Raw genomic sequence first — 25,150 nt, 5'->3', positions numbered from 1 at the left:
AATAAAAGTAGGCTTAATCGTGCGCACAATTTACTATTTCCTTCCCTCGATTTATAAATTGTCCACATGATTTACTACTTCAAAAAAATAAATAATTAATTAAAATAATAAAAAAAAATATTCATTGAAATAGTAATCATGTGCACTTTTAAGGACATAGAGGGAACTTATTAGTAAACCGTGCTCACAGTTTCTAAAAACAATTCTTGAATGTCATGTGTGGGGCTCTGTACTTGTGTATTGCAAAAAATATGAAATTTCTATAGATTATCTTCGAAAAAGACATGGTGGAAATAGGATTAACTGGACATGGATCAAAGTCATACTGGAATGCAGTAGGAGCAAACAAGGAATTAAATTTTTTTTTTTGCCAAAATCTGTAAACTTTGTATGCGTTTTGCCTATTCAAATGTATGTTTTTGAAACGGGATTCAAAGTGCATGTTTCCATGTAAACACCCAATACAGGAATCTTTGAAAACGATGATGTCATCCGCATGTGTAGTACGTGTTAGGTGTGTAGACGTGCAGTAGGCTATGTGTCGATTTTAAAGGCAAGCGCGAACAAACATGAAGAAGACTGACTGAGTACAGTGTTGTTGCTGGTCAAGAGTTTGCTAACATTTCTTCAGTAAATTGTGGATTTACTTTACCAATATTATATAACAAATAGCAGAGACACATAATAGATTCATAACTTCCCTACAGGTAGTGTTTACTACCAAAGTGATAGCGCTAACTACTGGCCTGGTATAATACAGCGTTTTTGTCCGTTTTCACTGAATTGTGTAAACACGAATCGTTTTGAAAAGTTTTCATACGTGATTTTTTTTCAGTTTTTGACGACATCGTTATTGTGTAAACGGAGACTAAAACGGTACTAATATCAAGAATATGAAAAAATTAAAATAAAAACATGCACATGGGAAGTTACTGTCTCCAGAAGATGATGTTAATGCATGACCCATGCAAACTGCTGTTAAAACCAAAAGAAGAAGGACTTTTTCATGTCCGCGGGTTGAAGCGACCCCATTAACGTCATATAATTTTACAGTACGAAATTTACATGGGGAACCTCATTTAAAAAAATTCAAACCCCACGCCCCCAGAAGGCGATTTTTACTGAGGGACCCTCCCAAAATGGGCTAATTTTGGGCTGGTTTGGAGGGTTTTTGTTGTTAAAACCTGGCAACCATGGGTTAGAGCGATTTGGATTACATTAGTACTATGTTTATATTTCGGTTAAATGTGACCATGGACGGTCAAAACCAGTCATAAGCAGCACAGATATATTTGTAGCCATAGCCAACAATACATATGGATCAAAAAAATTAGTAAAGACCATGTTCCATGTTTTCTACTGTAAATATATCAAAACGTATTTTTTGATTAGCAATATTTATTGCTAAGAACTTTACTTGGACAACTTTTAAGGTGATTTGACATTTTTAGCACCCTAAGATTCCAGATTTTCAAATAGTTGCATCTCAGCCAAATGTCCTATCCTAACAAACATCAATGAATAAGTTTATTTATTTCAGATGATGTATAAATCGCGATTAAAAGAACTGACACCTATGACTGGTTTTGTGGTCCAGGGTCAAATATATTTTGTACAGTTTTCCAGAAACTTTAGTCTGGTTATGTTTTATCTGCTATGACAGATCAAACATATTCTCCTCTGAAGACCAAAAGAACGTCGCGTTCGTTCAAAAAGAACAGCTAGTGCGCATGCGCACTGAAGACAACAACAGCCCACTACAGCAAAACAATGGCGACTGCCGTGGAGAACATCGTTAAAGTGTGAGTACATGTAGTTTATCAACTCTTTGAATGATTATCCGCGTGATATTCTCAATTTGTGGCCGATTCGCGACGGTTTTATTGTCAATACAGTAAGGCTGAAGCATTGGGGTGGTTTGACTAATAATGAAAATCTGCACCTCGTTCATTCATCGTTTTCTGACATCAAAGCGCCGCATACAGCCATGTGTGTGTGTGTGTGTGTGTGTGTGTGTTTTAATCAGTTGCTCTAACCATTCACTAGTTATTTTGCCTTGTTGTTGGGTTTTCCTGTCCAACTTTTTTTTTCTTTTTCTTTTTTTTAATAAATGTCTAGTTTTGCCGTTGTTTCTTTTATACTGGCAAAAAATGTCTAGTTTTGCCGTTGCTTCTTTTATACTGGCAAAAATAGTACATCTCATTGTTGTCCATTGTTTGCATACTGGACCACAAAACCTATATTAATGGTCTTTTTTATTTTATTTAGATTTATGCAGCTAAAAGCTGAATAAATAAGCTTTCCATTTATGTATGGTTTGTAAGGATCGGACTAAGTGAAAATATAGAATCTAAGGATGCTACAAACCTAAATACTAAGAAAATCGCCTTTAAAGTTGTCCAAATAAAGTTCTTAGCAATGCATATTTATAATCAAAAATTAAGTTTGGATATATTTACAGTAAGGAATTTACAAAACATCTTAATGGAACATGACCTTTACTTAATATCCTAATTATTTTTGACATAAAAGAAAAATCTATAATTTTGACCCATACAATGTATTGTTGGCTATTGCTACAAATACACACCAGTGCGACTTAAGACTGCTTTTGTGCTCCAGGGTCACATATAAGCACATATTGTGATGCAACGAATAAGTAAGTAATAGTAAAAAAAATCCCCTGCTGTTTCCCCAAGACTAGGATTTAACAACTCGGATGTGAATATGTTTACTAACATTAATCTAAATCACATGCTTTGAAGTACCTTGTATTTGATGTTGTGTGTGTTTGTGTGTGTGTGTGTGTGTGTGTGTGTGTGTGTGGACTGAAGGCTTGGAGAGCAGTACTATAAAGATGCTTTGGAGCAGTGTCACAGTTATAACGCCCGGCTGTGTGCCGAGAGGAGCATCCTCATGCCCTTCCTGGACTCCCAGACTGGAGTCGCTCAAAGCAACTGTTATATTTGGATGGAGAAGAGACACAGGAGTGCAGGTTCAGCATCAGCCTAATGCACTTATGCCATTCTCAGTCCATAATACTGGTGCTAACATATGATTTCTGTTTAAGGTAGCGCACCGGGACAGCTGTACACATATCCTGCTCGCCGATGGAGGAAGAAGAGAAGAGCTCACCCACCAGAAGACCCTGCTCTGGTTTTTTCTCCACTCAAAGCTGGTATCTGTTAAATCGTTACCTGTTTGTAATGCTTAACATCATTCATTTCTTTCAGTGATTCTCTATGTTTAAAAATCTATATTCTGTAACAGTTTTTGATACACACATTTATGAAAACCATACACACTCTACTCCATGGCTTCCTTTTATTTAGTAAATGTTTTAATAACTTATATATTATTAGTAACATTCGAGATGAACACTTATTGGATTGCAGCAACTTATTATGCATGCTTTTTTTTTTACATATTTATAATGCATCAGGCTTTTGGGTAACGTTTATTCGTTCATCCCTGAATTATGTCTTTATTGCATTACATTGCATTGCATTTTTAAAAATGAATTGAATATCTATAACAATTATGGAAGGTTTAAATTGAAAACTGATATTTATATGCATTTTAAGTTAGTAGTGCTGTTATATCTCATCGATTTACAATACTAACTCAAAATGTAATCTTAATTTTGATCTAATTTCCATATTCTTCTACATTATACTATATTAGCCATAAAAGCCTGGTGTATCAAATTTGATGCTCAACATAAAACAGACTTAAGTCTCTGGAGTATATTTGTAGCAATAGCCAACAATACATTGTATGGGTCAAAATTATAGATTTTTCTTTTATGCCAAAATTCATTAGGATATTAGGTAAAGATCATGTTCCATGGAGATATTTTGTAAATTTCAACCTTAAATAAAACTTTAAGTAATATGCATTGCTAAGGATTTAATTTGCACAACTTTAAAGGCAATTTTCTCAGTATTTTTATTTCGCACCCTCAGATTCCAGATTTTCAGATAGTTGCATCTCAACCGAATACTGTTCGATCCTTACAAACCATGCATATATGAAAAGCTTATTTATCAGCTTTCAGATTAATAAAAAAAAATGTTTTACCCTTCTACTGGTTTTGTGGTTCAGTCTCACATATGCAAACTTTTATCAAAAGGTTAAACAAACTGTTGCATTTAAAAAAAAATCAGCTGATTTCAAATTTCATACTTTGTAGGGTTAATAAATATAAACGATATAGATTGAGATATTTAAGTCAGAGAGAATATATGTAAAATTAGATTGAAAATCCTAACCAAAACTGCATCTTTTTAAAGCTGAGCTGGACCTGAACCTGAAAAAAGATGTGTTGGGGCCGTTGGATGGAAGCAGTCTGGAAGCCTTGCTGAAAGGAGAGCCGCTGGATAAAAGAGTGTCCACCGAGCTCAGACCGCCGGAGGACGAAACCAGTCTGACTGAAATCACTGGGACCAGTGCAGCCAGCAGCTCCACACGCATCAGGAAGGTATGACTCTTCAATATGGCTTCTTATATACTATATACTCTGAGCACATCATTTATGAATACATGAATGTTCTCAGAGAGTCCTTGAGCCGGAAGACTACTTGGATGATCTGGATGATGAAGATTTTGAGGAGGAGACCCCAAAAAGAAGAGGAAAAGGAAAGTCTAAGGTAACATGCCTGATCTGCTGTTGCTTAATTAATTGAATATTGATACAGTAACAAAGGGATAGTTCACCCCAAAATGAAAATTCAGTCATTGATTACTCACCCTCATGTCGTTCCAAACCTGTTAGAACTTAACTTAAACTTAACAAGATATTTTTGATGAATTCCAATTGCTGTCCGTGAAGGGTCAGAGAGCTGTTGGATTTATTTACAATATCTTCATTTGTTTTCCGAAGAAGAACGAAGGTCTTACAGGTTTGGAACGACATGAGGGAGAGTAATTGATGACTGAATTTTTGTTTTTGGGTGAATTATACCTTTAAGAATTTATTATATTCCGATGTTCTTGGTCGTTTAATCATTCAGGGTCGAGGAGTTGGCAATGGGAAAAAGAAAATGGAAGCTGCTGCAGCTGCACAGGAAGATCGAGACAAACCATACGCTTGTGACAGTGAGTTGTGACACACTTTATTATGGAGTGAAAATTAATATGATTTTTTTTCTTTTTTTTTTCTTCTTTTTTTTCAAGTAACGGTAAGAATTTCGAAATTACATTTTGAACTTTTGAATCATTAAAGAATCCTGAAAAAAAATTTTTTTACGGTTTTACAAAAACATTAAGCAGCACAATTGTTTTTAACAAGAAGAAATATATATAAGCTGCCAATTAGCATATTATACTGATTTCTGAAGGATCATGTGACTCTGAAGACTGAAGTAATGATGCTGAAAATAAAGTGCTGCATCACAGGAATAAATTATGTTTTACAATACATTCACATAGAAAACCCTGTTCACACTGCTGTTTTAATTGCAAGCCTTTTCTTTGTGTTAGTCTGTGGGAAACGCTATAAAAACAGACCAGGTTTGAGTTACCACTACACTCACTCTCACCTGGCTGATGAGGAAGGAGAGGACCGAGAGGAGCCTGAGATGCACACACCTGTACCACGAGAGGAACACAAGAGTGAGTTCACTCACATCACTTATAGTGTTGTGCATGATCAAACGAGTCGAAATATACCCTTCTTCACGTTTGAGCAACAACCTTTATACAATACTTACACAATACTTTATACAATACTTATACAATATACAAAAGCAGTCTTAAGTCTCTATTTATAGCAATAGCCAAAAAATAAAACATTGTATGGGTCAAAATTATAGATTTTTCTTTCATGTCAAAAATCATTAGGATATTAAGTAAAGATCATGTTCCATGAAGACATTTAGTAAACTTCCTACCGTAAATATCAAAATATATTTTTTGATTAGTAATATGCATTGCTAAGAATGCATTTGGACAACTTTAAAGGCGATTTTTTTCATTATTTAGATTTTTTTGCACCCTCATATTCCAGATTTTTAAATAGTTGCATCTCTGCCAAATAGTGTCTGAACCTAACAAACCATATATCTATGACACTCAAAAATTGACACTTGTGACTTGGTTATGTGGTCCAGGGTCACAAATGACATTACAGATATTTGTCACGATCACATTGATTGCAGCTTCTTCTGTCAGAACATTAATGTAAGCAGAGTAATCTGACCCTCTGTTTTATTACAGCTCCTAAGAAAGGACCAAATGGCCTGGCGTTACCTAATGACTACTGTGACTTCTGCCTGGGCGACTCCAACATGAACCAGAAAACAGGCCAGTCGGAGGAACTGGTGTCCTGCTCTGACTGTGGACGTTCAGGTACCACACGAGAGACACAGAACAAACTCTAAACCTCCACGCTGAGATGCACATAATTCACACATGGCCTTTTTCTTCCTTCCTTTCGTAGGACATCCTTCATGCCTGCAGTTCACTGCCGTGATGATGGCAGCTGTGAAGACTTACCGCTGGCAGTGCATCGAGTGCAAGTGCTGCAACGTTTGTGGGACATCTGAGAACGACGTGAGTCTCCTCACATGATCAAACACATGAAACCAGTGTTGGGGAAAGTTACTTTTAAAGTCATGCATTACAGTATTGCATTACTCCCTAAAAAAGTAACTAATTATGGTACTTTTTGTGGAAAGTAATGCATTGCATTACTTTTTGAATCCGGGCTGGACTTACTTGTTTGTTTTAAATATAAAAAGTTATATTTTTGGCAAATGTAAAAGCCTGTTCACTCCAGAACTGAAATGCATAAGTCTGAAGGAAAACAACCCTTTCAGTTGTGCATAAGATACAGGAGAATAAAAAAAAAAAATCTAAAGTGTCATATTTTTTGTTGCATTTCACTATTTTTATTCATTTTGAAGAACGCTGAATCTGTTTTTGTGCAGATTTAGATGAGTTAGATGAGTTAAAGCATGTTCACATTTTACTACACTAACATATGTGACCCTGGAGCACAAAAGCAGTCTTAAGTCTCTGTGGTATATTTGTAGCAATAGCCAAAAATACATTGTATGGGTCAAAATTATCCATTTTTCATTTTCCAAAAATCATTAGGATATTAAGAAAAGATCATGTTCCATGAAGATATTTAGTAAATTTCCTACCATAAATATATCAAAACTTAATTTTTAATTAGTAATATGCATTGTTAAGAATTCATTTGGACAACTTTGAAGATGATTTTCTCAATATTCTTCTTTCAGCTGATGTATAAATCTCAATTTTGAAATATTGACACTTAAGACTGGTTTTGTGGCCCAGGGTCACATATGTTCACACTTCACCTCTGTGCTTTCTTCCGATTTCTTTCAACATGGAGACTGGAAAGCTGCCAGTTAATAAAAAAGAAACCATATTTGAAAACGTAGTTTAGATATTTTCTTGTAAATTGAAAAGTAATGTCACTTTACTAGTTACTTTAGAAAAGTAATCTGATTGCATAACTCGTAATGCGTTATCCCCAACACTTCACAAAACCATTTGTTAATGTGTTTAACTCTTCTTCCTCAGGACCAGCTTCTGTTCTGTGATGACTGTGACAGAGGATACCACATGTACTGCCTCAGCCCTCCCATGGCAGACCCTCCAGAAGGTACGAGCGATGTCGTGTACTGGGGTGTGCACGGATAGTCGAACATTCGAATATTCGTTCTGCTCTAATTATTCGATAAATAATTCACATATCACGCCTAAAACCCTGTGGAAAACGCTAGGCGCGCCGCTTTCTCCTTCTTTCCAAAGCGCTCGGGCAGAAGCACCCCTGAGGTGTCTGCCGTTGCTAAGCAACAATGACGTGCTCTCTCCATGAAGACGCGGAAATTTCAGCAAAGGATAAATGGATTTGCAGCACAAAAAATCACTTTCAGTAGCTCTGCTACTAAATTTATTTCAAAATGGCAATCTATATACAGCTATGATCAGCTGTTCCTTCATCTTGGCTGAGCTTTCAATGTTGTTACAGGAAAGGATGAAGCTGAATGTTTAGTTCTTGTCACATGACCCGCGGTGCGTTTGCGGGATTCTGAAAATTGAGATGTTTTTAACTCGATGCAGTGCGGACGCGCCTGGAAAAACCGGGCGCATCGCACAGCGTGCGCATCGCGACCGCGTCGCTTCCATTATGAGCGCGCATACCGCGCGCCTACATTGGAAATAACGAACTTGAGCACGCAAGAGACGCGATATGTGAACGGCCCCTATGAACTGCGGTCTTCTGCAGTACTTCAAATATGCCGTGGAGAATCACAGAAAGTGGCCGAATTCAAGAACATTGTTGCGGCATCTCTCAAGCAACAAATAAACACCGCTAACTTGGAGAATGCAGTGAAAACTCCTCTCCTCGCGTCTGCCCTAGACCCTCAGCACAAACATGAGAGAAGTAAGAAAAAAAACTTTTTTGAACATTATCAGAACATTTTCCTTGATGTGAGTGGTGCGGATGCAGCCGCCGTCACCAACGATGAAGAGGATGCAATGCCCACTCGTCGGAAAAGGCTGAGCCAGATCTTCAGCGATGATTACAGAGAGTCCAGCCGAGACGAGTGGGAACAGTTCTTGCTGGAGCCATGTATTCCACCAGATGAGGATCCCATTCGGTGGTAAACGAAAACACGAAGCGCTTCACAAAACTTATTCGCTTAGCACACCGTTATTTGTGAGTCCCGACAACGTCTGTGTCGTCAGAGCGTGTTTTCTCCGCGGCCGGCCTTATTGTTAACAGACTAAGGAGCCGACTTTCCCCCGATCATGTTTACATGCCCGTATTTCTTAACAAGAACATATAAAACAATAAAAAAAAGCAAAAAAGATTTGATGACAGTTTCAAAGTTAAGTGTAAGCTACATTCTGTACAATAGCCTAATTGCTGCAGGCTGCTTTACGTTTTTCTTTGTTCACACTCTTTGTTTTTTTTTGCTTTTAATCTGTACTTTTGTTTGTTTGCACGCATTGTTAAAGGTTTTCAGCTACAAAACACGATGTGTAATGTTCGCTTATTGTGTGTAAGCTTGTTCAAAATGATGGAAACAATAAATGTTGCTGAAAAATAACGTCTGTCTCATTAAACTTAATTTAAATAAACGAATATTCGAAAATTCGTTTTTTTGTGAGCTCAAATATTCGAATGTGATATTTACGGAAAACGCATGTAACACTATTTACTTGTGTGCTATATTCCAAGTCTTGTGATGCAGTGCAATAGCATTGCATGAGGAACAGACCAAAAATATAACATCAGATAGCTTTAAAAAGCAATCAAATCTCATGCATGTGTGCATGCATTGCAAAACGATTGCACAAGTTTATGCATTCATTGCTTTTTAAGTTGGTAGTAGTTATAGTTATGTGTTTGCGCACTGATTAATATTTGGCTTTAATCTTCTTTATAGGAAGCTGGAGTTGCCACCTGTGTCTGGCTCTTCTGAAGGACAAGGCCTCAATTTATCAGATCCAAAACCCCGCGATGGAGTGATAATGAAAACAGTCTAGCTTGAAGAATACACAGCCCTCACAATCCACAGACGGTCGTGAGATTTTACTTGCCCTTATTATAACCATTGTTTTTGGGTTTTATTCCACTATGACTGTTACACACATCACAAGCAGTGTTTGAAATGAAAGAGTGCATAAAGGAAAGGTCATACGCTTCATGCATTATGAGCAGTATTTCCACATTCCTTGATGTTAGTGCCAGATGATTAAGCACCTGTTTATGCATTGAATAATTTTTTTTTCATCTTATTCACTCAAGATACATTTGTTTACATAGAGCAAACATATGGCTTAATCATTTAAGGATGTTATGGATTTCAAATTTTCATTTGTACAAGAAGTGTATCTCTGTCTTTGTAGTAAATTATTATTTCTTGTAAGTTGCTCTTTCAGAAAGTAATTGTGCCAAGGTCCAGATTCAAACACCAGAAAATGGTGCTGTTTTTTTATTTTAATTATCATGTTTTTTTCTTCATTTTCTGGATTCACTCATTTTAATTCCACCAAAACACTCTCATGATGCGGGTTATCTTTCGTAGCAGAATTTTGTATGTGATATATAACCAATATCTATTATTGTTGACCATATTGAATTATAGTGAGTACTGTATCGTTTTGTATTTGGTTTTGGTATATCATGCAAGTTTGTATTTGGTATTAAATGTAAATGCTGTATTTTTCTGTCTTTTTTATTTACATTTTTCATATTGGCCTTTCCATAATAAACATACGTGTAACAGATATTAATCTTAACCACGTGTATTTTTTTCTGAATGGTACCAATAAGGTAAAGTAGGGCTGTGCAAAAAATCGAATGCGATTTTCATGTGCATCTCATCAGTAAAGACGCTCCTGTATTTAGAAGTATATCTCCAGCACGTGCGTTCAGATCAGGGTTGCCAGGTTTATACAACATATCCACCCAGTTGCTTCTCAAAACTAGCCCAACTGCGTTTCCAGGAGATTCCCCGATAAAAAATTACTTCCCGAGGTTAAAATATACGTTTTTTGACAGGGTTGCCTTGGTAAAATTCGCATTTTAGCGGCTAAATATCACGTTATTGTTTTTCATGTCCGCGGGTCGAAGCGACAATACCAATAACGTGATATTTAGCCCCTAAAATTCGAATTTTAACAAGGCAACCCTGCCAAAAAAACGTATATTTTAACCCCGGGAAGCAATTTTCATCGAGGAACCTCCTGGAAATGCGATTGGGCTAGTTTTGAGAAGCAACTGGGCAGGATTTGAAAACCTGGCAACCCTGATCTGAACGCACGTGCTGGAGATATACTTGCAAAGCATTTTGGGAATCTGCGGCACAAACATTAGGCTGGTGACACACTCACGCATCCAGTGTGTCGCTGGCCTTAGGCGCCAGCAGTGTTGCCAGACGTACGATAATTATCGTATTTGTACGATAATTTTTACCTCTGTACGATCAATAATGAAAAAAATCCCGTAATGTACGATAATTTCAGAATTTTATGAAAATTTAAATGATGGTAGTTGCAGTCATAGGGCTTCTTTACTCATACACGAAATCGGCTCATTACAGACACTAAATGCGTTCGTGTGCACCTGAGGGTGTGTTAAGAATGCAGGAGGGTGCCCTGCACTAGTCGCGGTCCATGACAGCAAGAACCCCTTCAACATCTGGCAACACGCAGGATTCCGATGACAGCGGCTCAGATGTGGTACATTTTACTAAAACCACGCAGAAACAGCTAAATTCCTTCTTCACTGGATGCGACGAAGCAAGTGTTAAAAATCATTTTTATATGTTTTAATATGCGCCGCGACGCAGACAGTCACTGAAAATAATGGGATAGTATTTTGTCTCACTGCTTCCATCCAACAATAAGCCTTGTTATCTATTGTGTTAATTTGCAGGTCGTGTCAAAATGTTGTTGGTTTATAATAGATAAATAACTCTTTTGACTCGTGTACGATAATTTTCTTCCAAATGCGATAATTTTGAACTTCTGGTACGATACTTGGGCATTTCCAATCTGGCAACACTGGGCGCCAGACTTCTTTGCATGGAAGGAAGAACGCAGTGTTCAAGATGCCGTCTACCTGCTGTGTTATAAACTGCAGTAGTCGTTTTTACGATAGAAGTGGCAAAAAGCTTAAGAACGGAATATCCTTTTATCGTTTTCCAGCGTGGAAAAATAATAGTAAGGCTGGCGACACACTGGATGCGTGGCGCAAGCGTCTCAGCCGCGTGGCGTGTCAGTTTTTAATTCGGCTCCCATGTTAACAGGTTAGAGCTTGCAGACTGCCTGCGTGAGTCGCGCGGAAAACGCGTGCATGCTAGAAATAGAACCGATTCCTATTTTTCACGCGACACGCTAGCGTGTTGGAAGCGTTTCCAGGCAAAATATAATAGGAAAATATGTTTATATGTCATTTTGTACACAAATACATATTAATTCATGACATTGTGATGTTTGAAAGTCTATAGGTTGACATAAATTCAGATATAAATGTAATTTAAAAAAATAAATAAATAATTATTGATTTTCAAAGATTGCACCTGTCAAACATAGTATATTTTGCCGTCAAAACTGTTGACTGTGACCTTTATCAGTAGGCGTAGTTGTAGGTGTGTAAAAAAAAAGATCCTGGTCTGTCGGCGGCCTCCCTCTATGTCACCTACAGCAGCAGCAGCGCGCCAGTGCCGCGTCAGGCCCGCTTCTGATGTGTAAAGACACAGAAAACGCAAAGCATCCGCCACGCTTCTGGGGCGCTTCTGGCACGCAGCAGAGATGCCACGCAGCCAGTGTGTCACCGGCCTAAGCCATGTTTCAGAGGTGACAAAAGGCGACGAATGGCATGGATAGCAGCGGTAAGGAGACCAAGCTTACCTTCGATAACACTCCACCACACATGATGGTGTGTTCAAAGTATTTTCACAAAGGTAAGTTAAGTTACAATTACTCTCTGTAAATGTTAACTGTTAACTAGCATGACATGGCTAGAAAATGAACTTAAGTTACCAATGTACTAAAGCGTAACATTAATCCGTTTTAAATGTTGTACATTTAGGCTACATTGAAATTTAATTGGTGACTGTGTTTGCAGGCAAACCTGCCTATGAAATGTTGGAGTGTGATCCTGCTTTGATTACAGGAATAAATTTGTTTAAAATAGAGTCATTTTAAATTGTCATAATATTTCACAATATTACTGTTTTTATTATTGTTTTATTTTATCAAATAAATGCAGCCTTGGTGAGCAGAAGATGCTTCTTTTAAAAACATTTAAAAATCTTACTGATCCCAAACTTTTGAATGGGTAGTGTATGTTGCCCCCTGTGTATAGCTAATCTGGATTCCTTAGGAATAGAGGTTGTGATATGACTGTTAAGCCGCCTTTCCACTGTCTCCGATGAACGACAAGCGACAGACCGGAAGTCATTCATTTCCAATGGAAAGTAATACGGGAGCTGCGTGGAGTTCCGATCACATGCGTATGCGGAAATCTCGGATCTGATTTGAGCCTCGGATACGTTCAAATATTTGAACTTCTGCGACTAGACCGTATGCGAACGCGAGGTCAGAATTACCAATATTTTGTTAACATTAACATTATCCTTTAAACACTATTTCTGTAAAATGGTGGGTTATAATACTTATGGCAGAAATAATTATTTAATAATTATTAAACCATTATTTACGTTGATTAGCCCCATGAAACCTACTGTTTTTATTTTCGGGGTCACCTGATTTGTGACGATGCATTCATAAATTAACTGTGTTCATTAAAATTATTAATTTTATCATGGTGAATATGCCAAGGTAACGGTTGCTGCACGACCAGTTTGAAAGTTCTGCGCGACTGCCGCTAGAGGGAGAAATGCGACAATCGTGTCCGAATGTCGTGTGCAGTGGAAAGGCGGCTTTACTGTCAGACACTACACCTGCAACTGAGATGGAAGGTCCTGTGAATCCACCCCCATCGCCGGGCACTGTCCACACCACTCGTGAGACTGAACTGAAGACTTACTAAAATGATTCGCAATCCCGCTCCGAACTCCCAAACTGATTAAAATGATTCGCGATCCCGCTCCGAACTCTTGCACTTATTAAAAAGATCCGCGAAGCCGCTACGAACTCCCAAACTGACTCAAATGATTCGCGAACCCGCTCCGAACTCCCGAACTGACTCGGATGATTCGCGAACCCTCTCCGAACTCCCGAACTGACTCAAGTGATTCGCCATCCCGCTCCGAGCTCCGGAACTGATTAAAATGATTCACGCTCCGAACTCCTGAACTGACTCAAATGATTCATGCTCCGATCTCCCAAACTGACTCAAATGATTCGCGATCCCCAAACTGACTCAAATGATTCGCGAACCCGCTCCGAACTCCCGAACTGACTCAAATGATTCGCGATCTCGCTCCGAGCTCCCGAACTGATTAAAATGATTCACGCTCCGAACTCCCAAACTGACTCAAATGATTCACGCTCCGAACTCCCGAACTGACTCAAATGATTCACGCTCTGAACTGCCAAACTGACTCAAATGATTCGCGATTCCGCTACGAACTCCCGAACTGATTAAAATGATTCGCAATCCCGCTCCGAACTCTCTAACTGACTCAAATGATTCGCGAACCCCCTACGAACTGCCGAACTGATTAAAATGATTCGCGAACCCGCTCCGAACTCTCGAACTGATTCAAATGATCCGCGAAGCCGCTCCGAACTACCGAAATGACTCAAATGATTCGCGAACCCGCTCCGAACTCTCGAACTGATTCAAATGCTTCGCGAACCCGCTCCGAACTCCCGAACTGACTCAAATGATTCGCGAACCCGCTCTGAACTCCCAAACTGACTGAAATGATTTGCGATCCCTCTTTGAACTCCCGAACTGACTCAAATGATTCGCGAACCCGCTTCTAACTCCCGAACTGACTCAAATTATTCGCGACCATTTGGGGATCTAAAGTTGTGGTTGTGTGCTGTGCTTTGACCAATATGTGTCCAAGTATTGTTGTGAAGGCGTCATGTTAGAATTATACACCATGCTCACACCTAATATGTAAATGTTTTTTTGGTTTTCCAAAAGATTTTGTAATGTCTCTTTTCACATGTTTTTTTTATAATTTAACATAAAAATAATTATAATTTAACAGCTTATATAATGCGGCATGGTATTTTTTACATAACTCAAAAAAAATTAAATGATAATATTTGGTAAATATTCCACTCTGCTGTTATTACGTTATTAAGTTCATGTCTGCAGCTTTAGTACACAGTTTGTATGGTAACCCTCTGGTGTTGCTCACATGATGGTCAAATTTTATTTAATTGAATGTACTCTATTATAATTTTATAATGTTTTATATTTAATATTTTGTGCTTTTATGGTACTAAATTATATTTATGGAACAGTTGTGAATAGGGATGTAACGGTATGCAAAAATCACGGTTCGGTGCATACCTCGGTTTTAAAGTCACGGTTCGGTTCATTTTCGGTACAGTAAGGGAAAGAAATGCAAACATTAAACTGCAGGTTGTTTATTACTATAAACTTTTTTTTGACAATTTGTTTACACTCTCTTTTTAAATACTTTTTAATAAAATATATATAAAATAAAAAAAGAATAAGAAATAAAATACTGCTGCAAAGTTCTCCACTAAATAAAATACTCTGTCTCAAACCAATATCATATAATAAAATATAATGAAAAATATAAATAAATAACTATGATTACAGTGCAGCATTTCCAATCCCAGCTTGCCTGCTCCTATTTAAAAAAATATATAATATAACTTTTCCAAAGTGTAAAGTGCAGCATCAACAGTTTCAGTTTTTAGACCTGCTCGGATTTCGTTATTGCGTTGGACCGATCGGAATTAAGAGCAAAGGTCTGTTTAAATGCCGACGGGAGCTGCGTTTGAATTACAATCGTTTTCTTCCTAGTTGTAGTGATGTTCACACTCTCGTGATGCCTTTTGAAAACCTTAGGCGGTAACACACTGGCATATTGCACCTGTCAAACATAGTCTATTTTGCCGTCAATACTGTTGACGGTGTCCTTTATCAGCAGGCTTTATATTTATGCTCAACATGAAGTATAGATATTGTTGTAGTGAAGACAAGATCCTGGTCTGTCGGCGGTCTCCCTCTTTGTCACCTACAGTAGCAGCAGCGCGTCAGCGCCGCGTCAGGCCCGATTCTGGTGTGTAAAGACCTGTTTTTATACAGTCTATGGTAAAGACACAGAAAACGCTAAGCAGCCGTCATGCAACTCACACGCAGCAGAAACGCCACACACACGCCACGCAGCCAGTGTGTCACCGGCCTTAGAATCAGCTGCAGGGCGGGATTTGCACTGAACGCGGAGACTTCCGCCACTTAATGTGTTCGTTTGGAAACACGAAAATGTATATGTTCCGCAAACAAAATATTGCTTTCGGTCATTCGGTATACACTTGCACCGTACCGAAAGCCCTGTACCGAAACGGTCCGGTACGAATACACTTATCGTTACTCCCCTAGTTGTGAACCATTTATTAACCACTGAGCATAGACCTGAAAATGAATTGCTTGTACGCTTTGGAGTGCAAACTTAATTTTTGGTCTCTTTTTAAATAAGACACTTGGCAAATTATAGCTGAAGTGGAAAAAAATGTTATAGAAGTTTAAGCTTGTTATTATAAAAAATATACAAAATGCTATTTTAAAATTTTATCTGCAATATATTTTTTCCAAAACATGTTTTACTCTACATCTATATGAAAATCAAAGCCATTTTGGGTTTGGGTTTCCATTCATTTCCAATGCAAACAATGTAAATTACTATTTTTTTTTTTTTTCAGGACAAGTTAACTTTTTTCAATTATGTTCATTATTTTTATTTATCATATATATATATATATATATATATATATATATATATATATATATATATATATATTGTACAATTCTGATGAAGTTACAAAAATAAAAAAATATTTGACCAAACATCCCCAAAGGCTGAAAAGGTTTATGCTTGATAAAAACATACCCAGATGCTACATTTTATATTTTGAATGTGTCAAGTAAGGCAATTCCAATTTAAAAAATGCTACATGTCCTGCCAAGACACCACTTCATAAACAGCTGGTCTGAACTTCATACACTTGATGCATATCTTAAGATCTTTTCAAGCCTTTGTCACCCAGTGCTGAATCACTGATATCATCAAGGGAGAAAACCCAACATCAGCCAGTCCCTGTCGGCGTCCATCTGATCCATCTGACAGGGTTGACCGTGCTGTTGACACCGGGACCATGATGTTTTAAGGTGTCCATGTTACATTGAAAGCCAGGAGAATGGCGCTGAGAGTCCGGGGCTGCTTTCTTCTCCCGGATCAGACACGAGGTCCGGGCTTTGCGTCCCTGCTGGCCCGCGGTCAGACTTCCAGACTCACAGATCTTCTTGGTTGCAGTCATTGTGGAGATCACTGACCGCAGAGTTATCCATCCGAATGATTGGGATGTATTTGTTACTGTCGTCCGTTTGTCCTGAACAGTTAAACTGTCTGCTGTTCTTCAGAAAAATCCTTCAGCTCCCACAAATGTGTTGGTTTTCCAGCATTTTTGTGAATTTGAACCCTTTTCAACAATGACTGTATGATTTTGAGATCCATCTTTTCACACTGAGGGACTCATATGTAACTATTACAGAAGGTTCAAACACTCTCACTGATGCTCCAGAAGGAAAAACCATGCATCAAACGTTTTGAATTTGAAGATCAGGCTAAAGTTAACTTATTTTGTTTTCTGGGAAACATTTAAATATCTTCCGTAGCTTCTGAAAGGCAGTGGCCTACTATATGAAAAAATATGATATTTAGGGCAAATAAGAAAAATGTAAACATCTTCATTCTGTTCATTCTGTTTTCACCCCCCGGCTCTTAATGCATCCTTTTCAAAATTATTGTTGGAAAGGGTTCAAATTCACAAAAATGCTAGAAAGCCAAAGACTTTGCGGGAGCTGAAGGATTTTTCTGAAGAACAGCAGGCAGTTTAACTGTTCAGGACAGACTTGTGAACAAATATCACTAAACAAAAACACACAGCTGTGGATCATTCAGGTAACATCCAACAGTATTAAAAACGTTTAAACGGGTCATTTTTATAAATGTATCTATTTTCTATTGTGGACTATGATGTAAACAGGTCAGTACTAAAAATATAACATGCATTTTGTATGATCCCGCTTTTTAATTCATATTTTGCAGATTCATGAAAAAAAGAATAACAGAGTAAGTGTTAGAAAAATAACAAAGTGTATATGTAAGAATAAGTGAAGTATTAGCAATAGATAATTTAAATTCTGTGATGTTTTGTGTGATTGGGTATTTGTTTGTCTCAGCACTACATCATGTTTAGTACAATTACTTATACAGTGTTATTATTACACAGTGGGTACAATTTAACAAAACGTAACTAAACTAAAACCAATCATAAAAAATATACCACAAATTAATAAGCTATTTGAAGGAATTGTATTGCTAATGTTTATTTGGGGAAATATATTATGTATAATGCGGTCAATCGATAAAAACAAATTAACATTTAAAAAAATAATTCTGTAATTGATCACAAATAATTGCATATAAATATATATGGATTTATATTGTCATAATTTCGCATTGGAACTCCAAATTAATGTAGAAAAAAGATAAAAATGGTTTATTTAAATTGTTTTAGGGCATCTTTTTACTAGGTAGCCCGTTAAATAAGGTCAGCGTTAATTATAGCCATTCAACATTCCAGTATCAATTCACAGCCATTATTTTTTATAATTTAACAGGCTTTGAGTGAACTTAAAAACAATCTTCACAAACAATAAACTGTATATGCATAAACAGTAAATTGAAAAAAAAGGAAGATGCATTAATTGCATTTTTTAAATAATAGTTTTTTTTTAGGAAGCATCATTTTTGGTTCCCTAAAGAACATTGTACCTTTCAGTGAACCGTTCTTAAAGCAACCATTTTTTTCAGAGTTTAAAGAACATTATAAATTAAAAAAAAAACTAAAAGAGCCCACATGCCAGAACTAAATAGCTGGAGCCCAAAGCACAAACGAGCGTTTCTAGTGGCCCGATAGGTCAAAGGTCGCATGACAGAAAGATAGCGGTCGACGCTGATGGCCAGCAGGTTCATAACACAGTCAACCACACATCACAGGCTAGGTTTCCTAAAGTCCACTGGCCGATCAGGATGTAATAAAATAAAGTCAGCCACAGCCAAGCTTAAGAGGAAGTAGTTGCTCACTCTCCTCAGGAGAGGGTTGACCCGAAAAGAGATCACGACCAGGACGTTGCCTGTGATGGTGATGATGGAGAGCGGGACGGTTATGAGAATGATCATGGCTATCCTCCAGGTGACTGGACCTGAGACCGTCACATCTGTCCCATTGCTTAAACTGGAGAGATTCAGTGTGAATGAGATGCTGTTCACCATTACCTGAAGATGGCAGAGAAGATGAGATTATCTTTGTGCTTTAAAACTCCAGTGCATGCGTCGTATTGCATCTTTTAGGGGATTCCTGATGTTGGATCATTCTGCGTAGACAAAACCAGTCATTAGGGTTGATTTACAAAAAATTAAAAAGCTGAATAAAAAAGATTTCCATTGATTTATGGTTTTTTAGGATCGGGCAATATTTGGGAAATCTGGAATCTGTGGGTGCAAAAGAACTCTAAATATTGAAAATCGCCTTTAAAGTTTTTTTTTTTAAACATTACTTATAATAAATATCATTACATTTTTTGTAAGTCACACCATGACTGTTTTCAACATAAATAAATCTTTACTTGTAACAATAATGGTGATTTCCGCAATGCAGAAAAGTCAGATGGAAATCACAGACAATGTGATCCTCTCTGTGACATCATTTCCTGTTTTATTTTTCTGAACGTCACATAGGTTAGACTCGGTTGACAATATTTTTCAAAAAGAATAATTTTTAAAGAATGCGTTTTGTTTATTCTTGTTTTTACATTCTGACATCATACATTTCAACCTGACATTTTTCTTTTCTTATGCCCCTAAAATATCAAAATTAATTTTAATGCAGAAATTAAAAACATAATAGAAGCCCCAGTGTATTTTATTAAGTATTTTTTTAATAAATTAATACCTAAAACAAAAACTGAGCATCAGATCATTAATGCTTCATTTATCTGTAGCCTTTGTTATCAATATTTGTTTACTTTATGATTACAAACTAAAATACAGTGACTTTTTACCTTGGTGATGACATTAATCCATCAAAATCTGATTGGACATGATGACTGCAACAATAAAATACAGAAAAAACTTCCGCAACGACCCTTCATAAGAACAGTAGACTAATACAAGTATCAGTAGATTAATACAAAGGCAGGCAGTATTTGTTCATGTTAGCCTGTTTATTGTTGGCCAGCCTGAAACAAAGGCATCATCATCCTGAAATCAACCCTTCTTGTATATTTAACTGACTTTCTGTTACATCCCAGAGTAAATGTATTATATAATCATAGATGTTTTTACAGCAGTCATCTCACTCGGTCTGTTAAAGCTAGCAATGAAGTGAATAAAAGTAAAAGACAGTGGCTTTAGGACTTCTAGGCTTGCTATAGTACACTTAATATAGTTACTATCGCTTGCTTTATAAAAAGACTTTAAGTCCTTGACAAACAGCACTTTCTAGTCCACGGATACAGATCGTTTTTCTGCATGCCGAGGTTAATCCCGTTAGACAGGTTCCTCTGTATGAAAAACCATCGCTCACTAAACGAGGAACATGGAGATCAATGAAGCAAGTATGGAAAACAGCTCTAATGTCATCAAATACCATTATTATTTACTTGTGTCCACTTTTAATCTAATTGCAATTGATTACTATAGTCGCTTCTGAATCCTCAATCAATTTTAGCCATTGCAAGCCTTATTGCAACAACTTGCAATAGTAAAATGTGCATTAATTGCTGAATTTTTGATAACCTCATTGTGGTCTTATTTTAGTCCAATACACACTTCAGCCCAGTTCTGGAGTAAACAAATGTAAATAAGTGCCTCTAAGCATGTCTAATTACAAGTTGTAGGATATGTATTCTGACTACTTTTAGATTACTTTTGACCCAATTTGTTTAGCCTATCGATTTGAATGGAATTATTGATGAATAATATGAATGCATTAAACAATACATCACTCCAGGGTTTCTGCAGAGGGTTTATGAGTTGATGAAAAGCTCATACTGAATTATTGATCACATTAATTATTTTGTGTTTCAAAATTTAGCTGAAAGGCATGGGATGTTTGTTAAATGGCAGGTTGCATTGTGACAACTTACTCCATACAGGGTGAAAATATGCCCCAGGACTGCATGCATTGTGTAAAATCTCCATATTTAACTGAAATAACTGCATTTGAAAGCACTGAAGCATATCCTAAAAATGCAGCGTTTTTATATTAATAATAAAATAAAGTAAATAAATGAAGATAAACTTACACAGTCAAGTCAAATTTTTATGTCAAATTCATGTTATTTCTAGTCCCTATAAATCACATCTTGCCTGGAATTACTATTTCCTTTTTTTTATGTATAGAATGCATAAAGAAAACCTGACCTGCAGTGGAGATGTTGAATCCTCTCAGATCTGTAATGTAACGCACATATTCACACTGAAGAAACTCTGAAGCTGGACAACTGCTGGACAACACTTCTCACTCCCAAAACTAAACTAACAGAACCCATCTATAGTCTCATTCGGAATTGAATCGAAGGCTTGCAAACTTTTATCAAATTATTTTTCAATTTATTTGCTATCTGAATCTCATACGTTAATCCGTTAATCGTCTCGATAATAAAAGTGGACTTTGTGTCCAGTGGGCAGATTTCATCATCTCTGCGGTTCATCTTTGCTCAGTTGCCAACAGTAGAGGGCGCTAAATAACAAGAAAAGTCGCCTTCTTTACCAACATCTTCCTATCGTTTCTGACAGCAGCATAACTGATTTTTAACCTAAATAGGTCTTGGAAACATTTTATCATACATTATTAATTTGCTACTATTCAGTGTATTTTATTTTTAATAAATAAACATTAAAAAAAAGATTAGAAAAAGGAAAATAATTATTACATTTATAAATAATAATTCATCATCACTTTTTTTTCTTAGGTTTTCCCCCAGAAAGTTAGCAATAAAAGAATATTGTCAGAAAAGCGGCATGGGATGTGCCATGAAACGATTAATCGCGTCCAAAATAAAAAAAAATTCTTTACATAATTTATGAATGTGTGCTGTGTATATTTATTATGTATATGTAAATACACACACATGCATGTATATATTTTAGAAAAATAGGCAATGTTTATTTATTAAATATATATATTTATAAAATAAATTATTTGAATATAAAATATATGTAAATATTTCAAAATATATATAGTGTGTGTGTGTGTATTTATGCATACATGATAAATATAGTACACAGAACACAGACATATATTATGCAAACAAAAACTTTTATTTTGGATGCGATTAATCGCGATTAATCGTTTGACAGCACTAAAAATAAAATAAATAAAACAAAATAGTATATGAATGAATGATGTCAAGTTTAGTTAACTGTCACTAACAGTCTATGGTTAACATAGACATTCAATCCTCAACTAAATAGGAATATATCCAGACCTTTATTTTGACATCGATAGTGAGTCATCAGTTCAGACTGCACTGCAGCGATGGCATCCTCTGCAGATGTCCACGTCCGAATATGTGAACAAGAAATCATCAAGTATGATTTAGAAATAAAAGCTCTCATTCAGGTATGACTGTTTTATTGTTCATATTGATAAAACTGAAACATTACGATTGTTGCCATATTTATGTTTTATGTGGGACAGTATAATTATTTTTTTTTAAATGCTGATAAAATTAATGAATTACAAGGACCATAAATGGCATTTTAATGTTATGGTGAATCAATAATTTTATTGTTGCTAGTGCCATGTTAGCATAAACTGATTTTACAAAGTGAGACATGTTCCTGGGACAACCAATCAGATTTGAAGAACCAGTTTATAGATTTTGTGAAGTTTATGCTTAAAATCACTGTTTGGTGCTTGTACATCAGTGTCATTCATCTATCATTTCCTTTGATTTTAGGGATTACTCGTGGTTAAGGTTAGGTTTAGGTGTAGGGATATGGTCAAGAATACATTTTTGGAGTAAAATGTTGTTCCAGGGTCAACAAAATATGTTGACCTAGGAACACATCTAACTCCGCAAAATCAGGACGTGCGCCATGTTAAATGATCATTTGTATTTGTTTTGCTAAATAATATTATTTTCCTGTAACTAGCTGATGTTTTCAAACATTGCAGGATGTCAGTGAATGCACAGGACCACAAAGCAAACTGACAGATTTCAATTTACAAGTAAAAGAAAAATTCAGCAATCTTAGACAGCGTATTCAGGTGAGAAGCAACACATGCAAATTTGGTGCTTATTTTAAGCAAATTCTAAACTAAATACTTTTTTTTTTTTTTAAACAGGATCTGGAGCAAATGGGAAAAGAACAGGACAAAGAGTCTGACAAGCTGATGCTACTCAATAAAGCAGAAGGACATCGGAAACAGATGCTTAGGTAATGATGCATCACTTGTGTTCTTCAATGCATTTTATAGAGAAATGCTCCATTTGCATTATTCAGGTGGAAGGAGGTGTGTATTTGCTCTTAAAAAAAAAAAAAAAAAAGTGTTTTTTTTTTTTCTTACAGCAATCAGACCGCTTGGAGGAAGGCCAATCTCACCTGTAAACTCTCCATTGATAAGCTAGAGAAGGAAGATTTGTTAAATTCAGAGGACATGTCAATAAGACACAGGTGAGTTTGAAAGCTGAAGGATGTTTTCAATGCTACTTCTGATGGCCTGAATCTGTTTGATCAGAAAGATGACTAAAGAAAGCCTCGCTCAGACCTCCAGTGGCATCACAGAGAGTCTGATGAGCATCAGCCGGATGATGGCACAGCAGGTCCAGCAGAGCGAGGAGACCATGAGCACATTAGGTGGGCATCTCGCAAGCTTTCCATTTCATCCATGTCTGCATGCTGGGAAACTCATGATGTATTAATTGGTTTATCTCCTGTAGCAACGTCTTCCAGGACAGTGCATGAAACGAATGAAGAGTTTAAAGCCATGACAGGAACTATACAGCTGGGCAGAAAGCTGATCATTAAATACAATCGACGGGAATTGACGGACAAGCTGCTTATTTTCCTCGCTCTCGCGCTGTTCCTGGCTACAGTCTTGTACATCCTGAAGAAAAGACTTTTTCCTTTCTTTTAAATGCAGAGCAATGAATAGCCTATGATGCATAAAGGATAGAAGAAGAGAAAGACACCTACAAGCCGTAAAACCTTTTTGCTTTCCTTGTGAAACTGTTGATCATGTCATGAAAAAGCTTTTACCGTTGACTGACGAAACTATGAAAGCAGCAACTAATTCGTCTTATCATCTTGTAGGTGTCATAAGTTATTTTTATACCATAGCATGGTAAATCTGCTAAATGCATAAATGTAAATATATAACACTTTTTGTGCTTAACTATAAATTATGTTTAATGTATTTATGATAATGATAATGTTAGGTTTAAAATGTTAGCTTGAATGCATTGTAAGTCGCTTTAGATAAAAGTGTCTGCTAAATGCATTAATTTAAATTTAATAATTAAGAGTACAATAAAGAGAAATTTTGTGAAGTACGGCAAAAATCTTACAAAAGAAGTGAATTATGAATTACATCTCTTCATTTTAAAACGTTTTACAGTGTAAGCCGATTATTATTTCTTATGACAAATCTGGAATTCAAATATTGTTTCATGGGTTCTAAAAAAAATAAAAGATCTAAATGAGTCTTGTATATCAAAGTTGTTATAGATTGGAAAGCCTAAAAGTCAAAATAGTTTATGAAAAGTTTATTTTATGTACTCTGCTGTTCAAAAGTTATGCTCTCTTATCTCTTCTGCTTGCCAAGGCTGCATTTATTTGATCAAAAATATAGTAAAAACAGTACTATAGTGAAATATTATAAATAACTGTTTAATGCTGAATATCTTCAAATGTAATTTATTATGTGATGGCAAAGCTGAATTCTCAGCATCATTACTCCAGTGTCACATGATCCTTCAGAAATCATTTTAATATGCTGATCTGAAACATTGTTTATATTTTTGATGAATAGAAAGTGAAAACCTAAATGTCTTTACTGTCTCTTTTGAATAATTTAATATGTCCTTACTGAATATAAGCATTATTTACTAACTCAAACAGTTGTGTTTTGCTCTGCATTGTTTCGATTTAACTTCTCATTTGTATTACATACAGTTAATAATTTAAGGAGGCTTATTTTTATGGAAACAGCATAGAAAGTCTTCACAGTTTAACGGTCAGTGTTGCCACCGGCCCTCAGTTTTTTCAGTGTGATGCCTCTAGACGCTGGAGGCTGTCACATGGACACCTACAGTATGACAGGCAATTTAGAGAGAGTTAAACTCACATCCCGGGCAGTGATGAAGCAGCAGCTGTTATGCAGGGCAGGATCCAGAGTATCACAGGGG

General features: G+C 36.5%; 2 protein-coding genes and 2 long non-coding RNA genes across 4 annotated transcripts in view; 3 read left to right on the top strand and 1 right to left on the bottom strand.

Moving 5' to 3' along the window:
• Window positions 1–24,860, top strand: part of LOC132110061 (uncharacterized) — a 141,701-nt gene extending 116,841 nt beyond the window's left edge. The window contains exon 2 of the long non-coding RNA XR_009424579.1: window positions 24,723–24,860. This is a non-coding gene — a long non-coding RNA (uncharacterized LOC132110061). The remainder of the gene's footprint in view (window positions 1–24,722) is intronic.
• Window positions 1,648–10,275, top strand: LOC132109410 (zinc finger protein ubi-d4-like). Its single transcript, XM_059515453.1, has 11 exons — window positions 1,648–1,802; window positions 2,835–2,995; window positions 3,071–3,178; window positions 4,293–4,480; window positions 4,557–4,649; window positions 5,013–5,097; window positions 5,482–5,613; window positions 6,217–6,348; window positions 6,440–6,552; window positions 7,555–7,636; window positions 9,432–10,275. Exons 1-11 carry the CDS (start codon window positions 1,771–1,773, stop codon window positions 9,512–9,514), a joined length of 1,209 nt encoding a protein of 402 aa, XP_059371436.1. The 5' UTR covers window positions 1,648–1,770; the 3' UTR covers window positions 9,515–10,275.
• Window positions 2,017–2,349, bottom strand: LOC132109412 (uncharacterized). Its single transcript, XR_009424499.1, has 2 exons — window positions 2,142–2,349; window positions 2,017–2,096 (listed from the first exon to the last, which is right to left on the bottom strand). It is a non-coding gene; the product is annotated as an uncharacterized LOC132109412 (long non-coding RNA).
• bnip1a (BCL2 interacting protein 1a) lies at window positions 22,097–23,984 on the top strand. The gene is made up of 6 exons (XM_059516644.1): window positions 22,097–22,359; window positions 22,918–23,010; window positions 23,089–23,180; window positions 23,313–23,417; window positions 23,482–23,600; window positions 23,684–23,984. Exons 1-6 carry the CDS (start codon window positions 22,276–22,278, stop codon window positions 23,878–23,880), a joined length of 690 nt encoding a protein of 229 aa, XP_059372627.1. The 5' UTR covers window positions 22,097–22,275; the 3' UTR covers window positions 23,881–23,984.
• Window positions 24,861–25,150: the final 290 nt, after the last annotated feature.

This window comes from Carassius carassius, chromosome 29 (assembly GCF_963082965.1).
Source record: "Carassius carassius chromosome 29, fCarCar2.1, whole genome shotgun sequence".
Classification (NCBI taxonomy): domain Eukaryota; kingdom Metazoa; phylum Chordata; class Actinopteri; order Cypriniformes; family Cyprinidae; genus Carassius; species Carassius carassius.
Note: the sequence above shows the minus strand (reverse complement) of the source record. Positions and strands in the feature narration are given on the sequence as shown.

What these genes read in the sequence shown, in the direction of transcription:
- bnip1a (XM_059516644.1), top strand. Translation starts at nt 22,276, where the DNA reads ATGGCATCCTCTGCAGATGTCCACGTCCGAATATGTGAACAAGAAATC. An exon ending in CATCGGAAACAGATGCTTAG is followed by an intron (nt 23,181 to 23,312) that starts GTAATGATGCAT and finishes TTTTTCTTACAG; the next exon opens with CAATCAGACCGCTTGGAGGA. An exon ending in GACATGTCAATAAGACACAG is followed by an intron (nt 23,418 to 23,481) that starts GTGAGTTTGAAA and finishes CTGTTTGATCAG; the next exon opens with AAAGATGACTAAAGAAAGCC.
- LOC132109410 (XM_059515453.1), top strand. Translation starts at nt 1,771, where the DNA reads ATGGCGACTGCCGTGGAGAACATCGTTAAAGT. An exon ending in ACCACGAGAGGAACACAAGA is followed by an intron (nt 5,614 to 6,216) that starts GTGAGTTCACTC and finishes GTTTTATTACAG; the next exon opens with CTCCTAAGAAAGGACCAAAT. An exon ending in CATGGCAGACCCTCCAGAAG is followed by an intron (nt 7,637 to 9,431) that starts GTACGAGCGATG and finishes TCTTCTTTATAG; the next exon opens with GAAGCTGGAGTTGCCACCTG.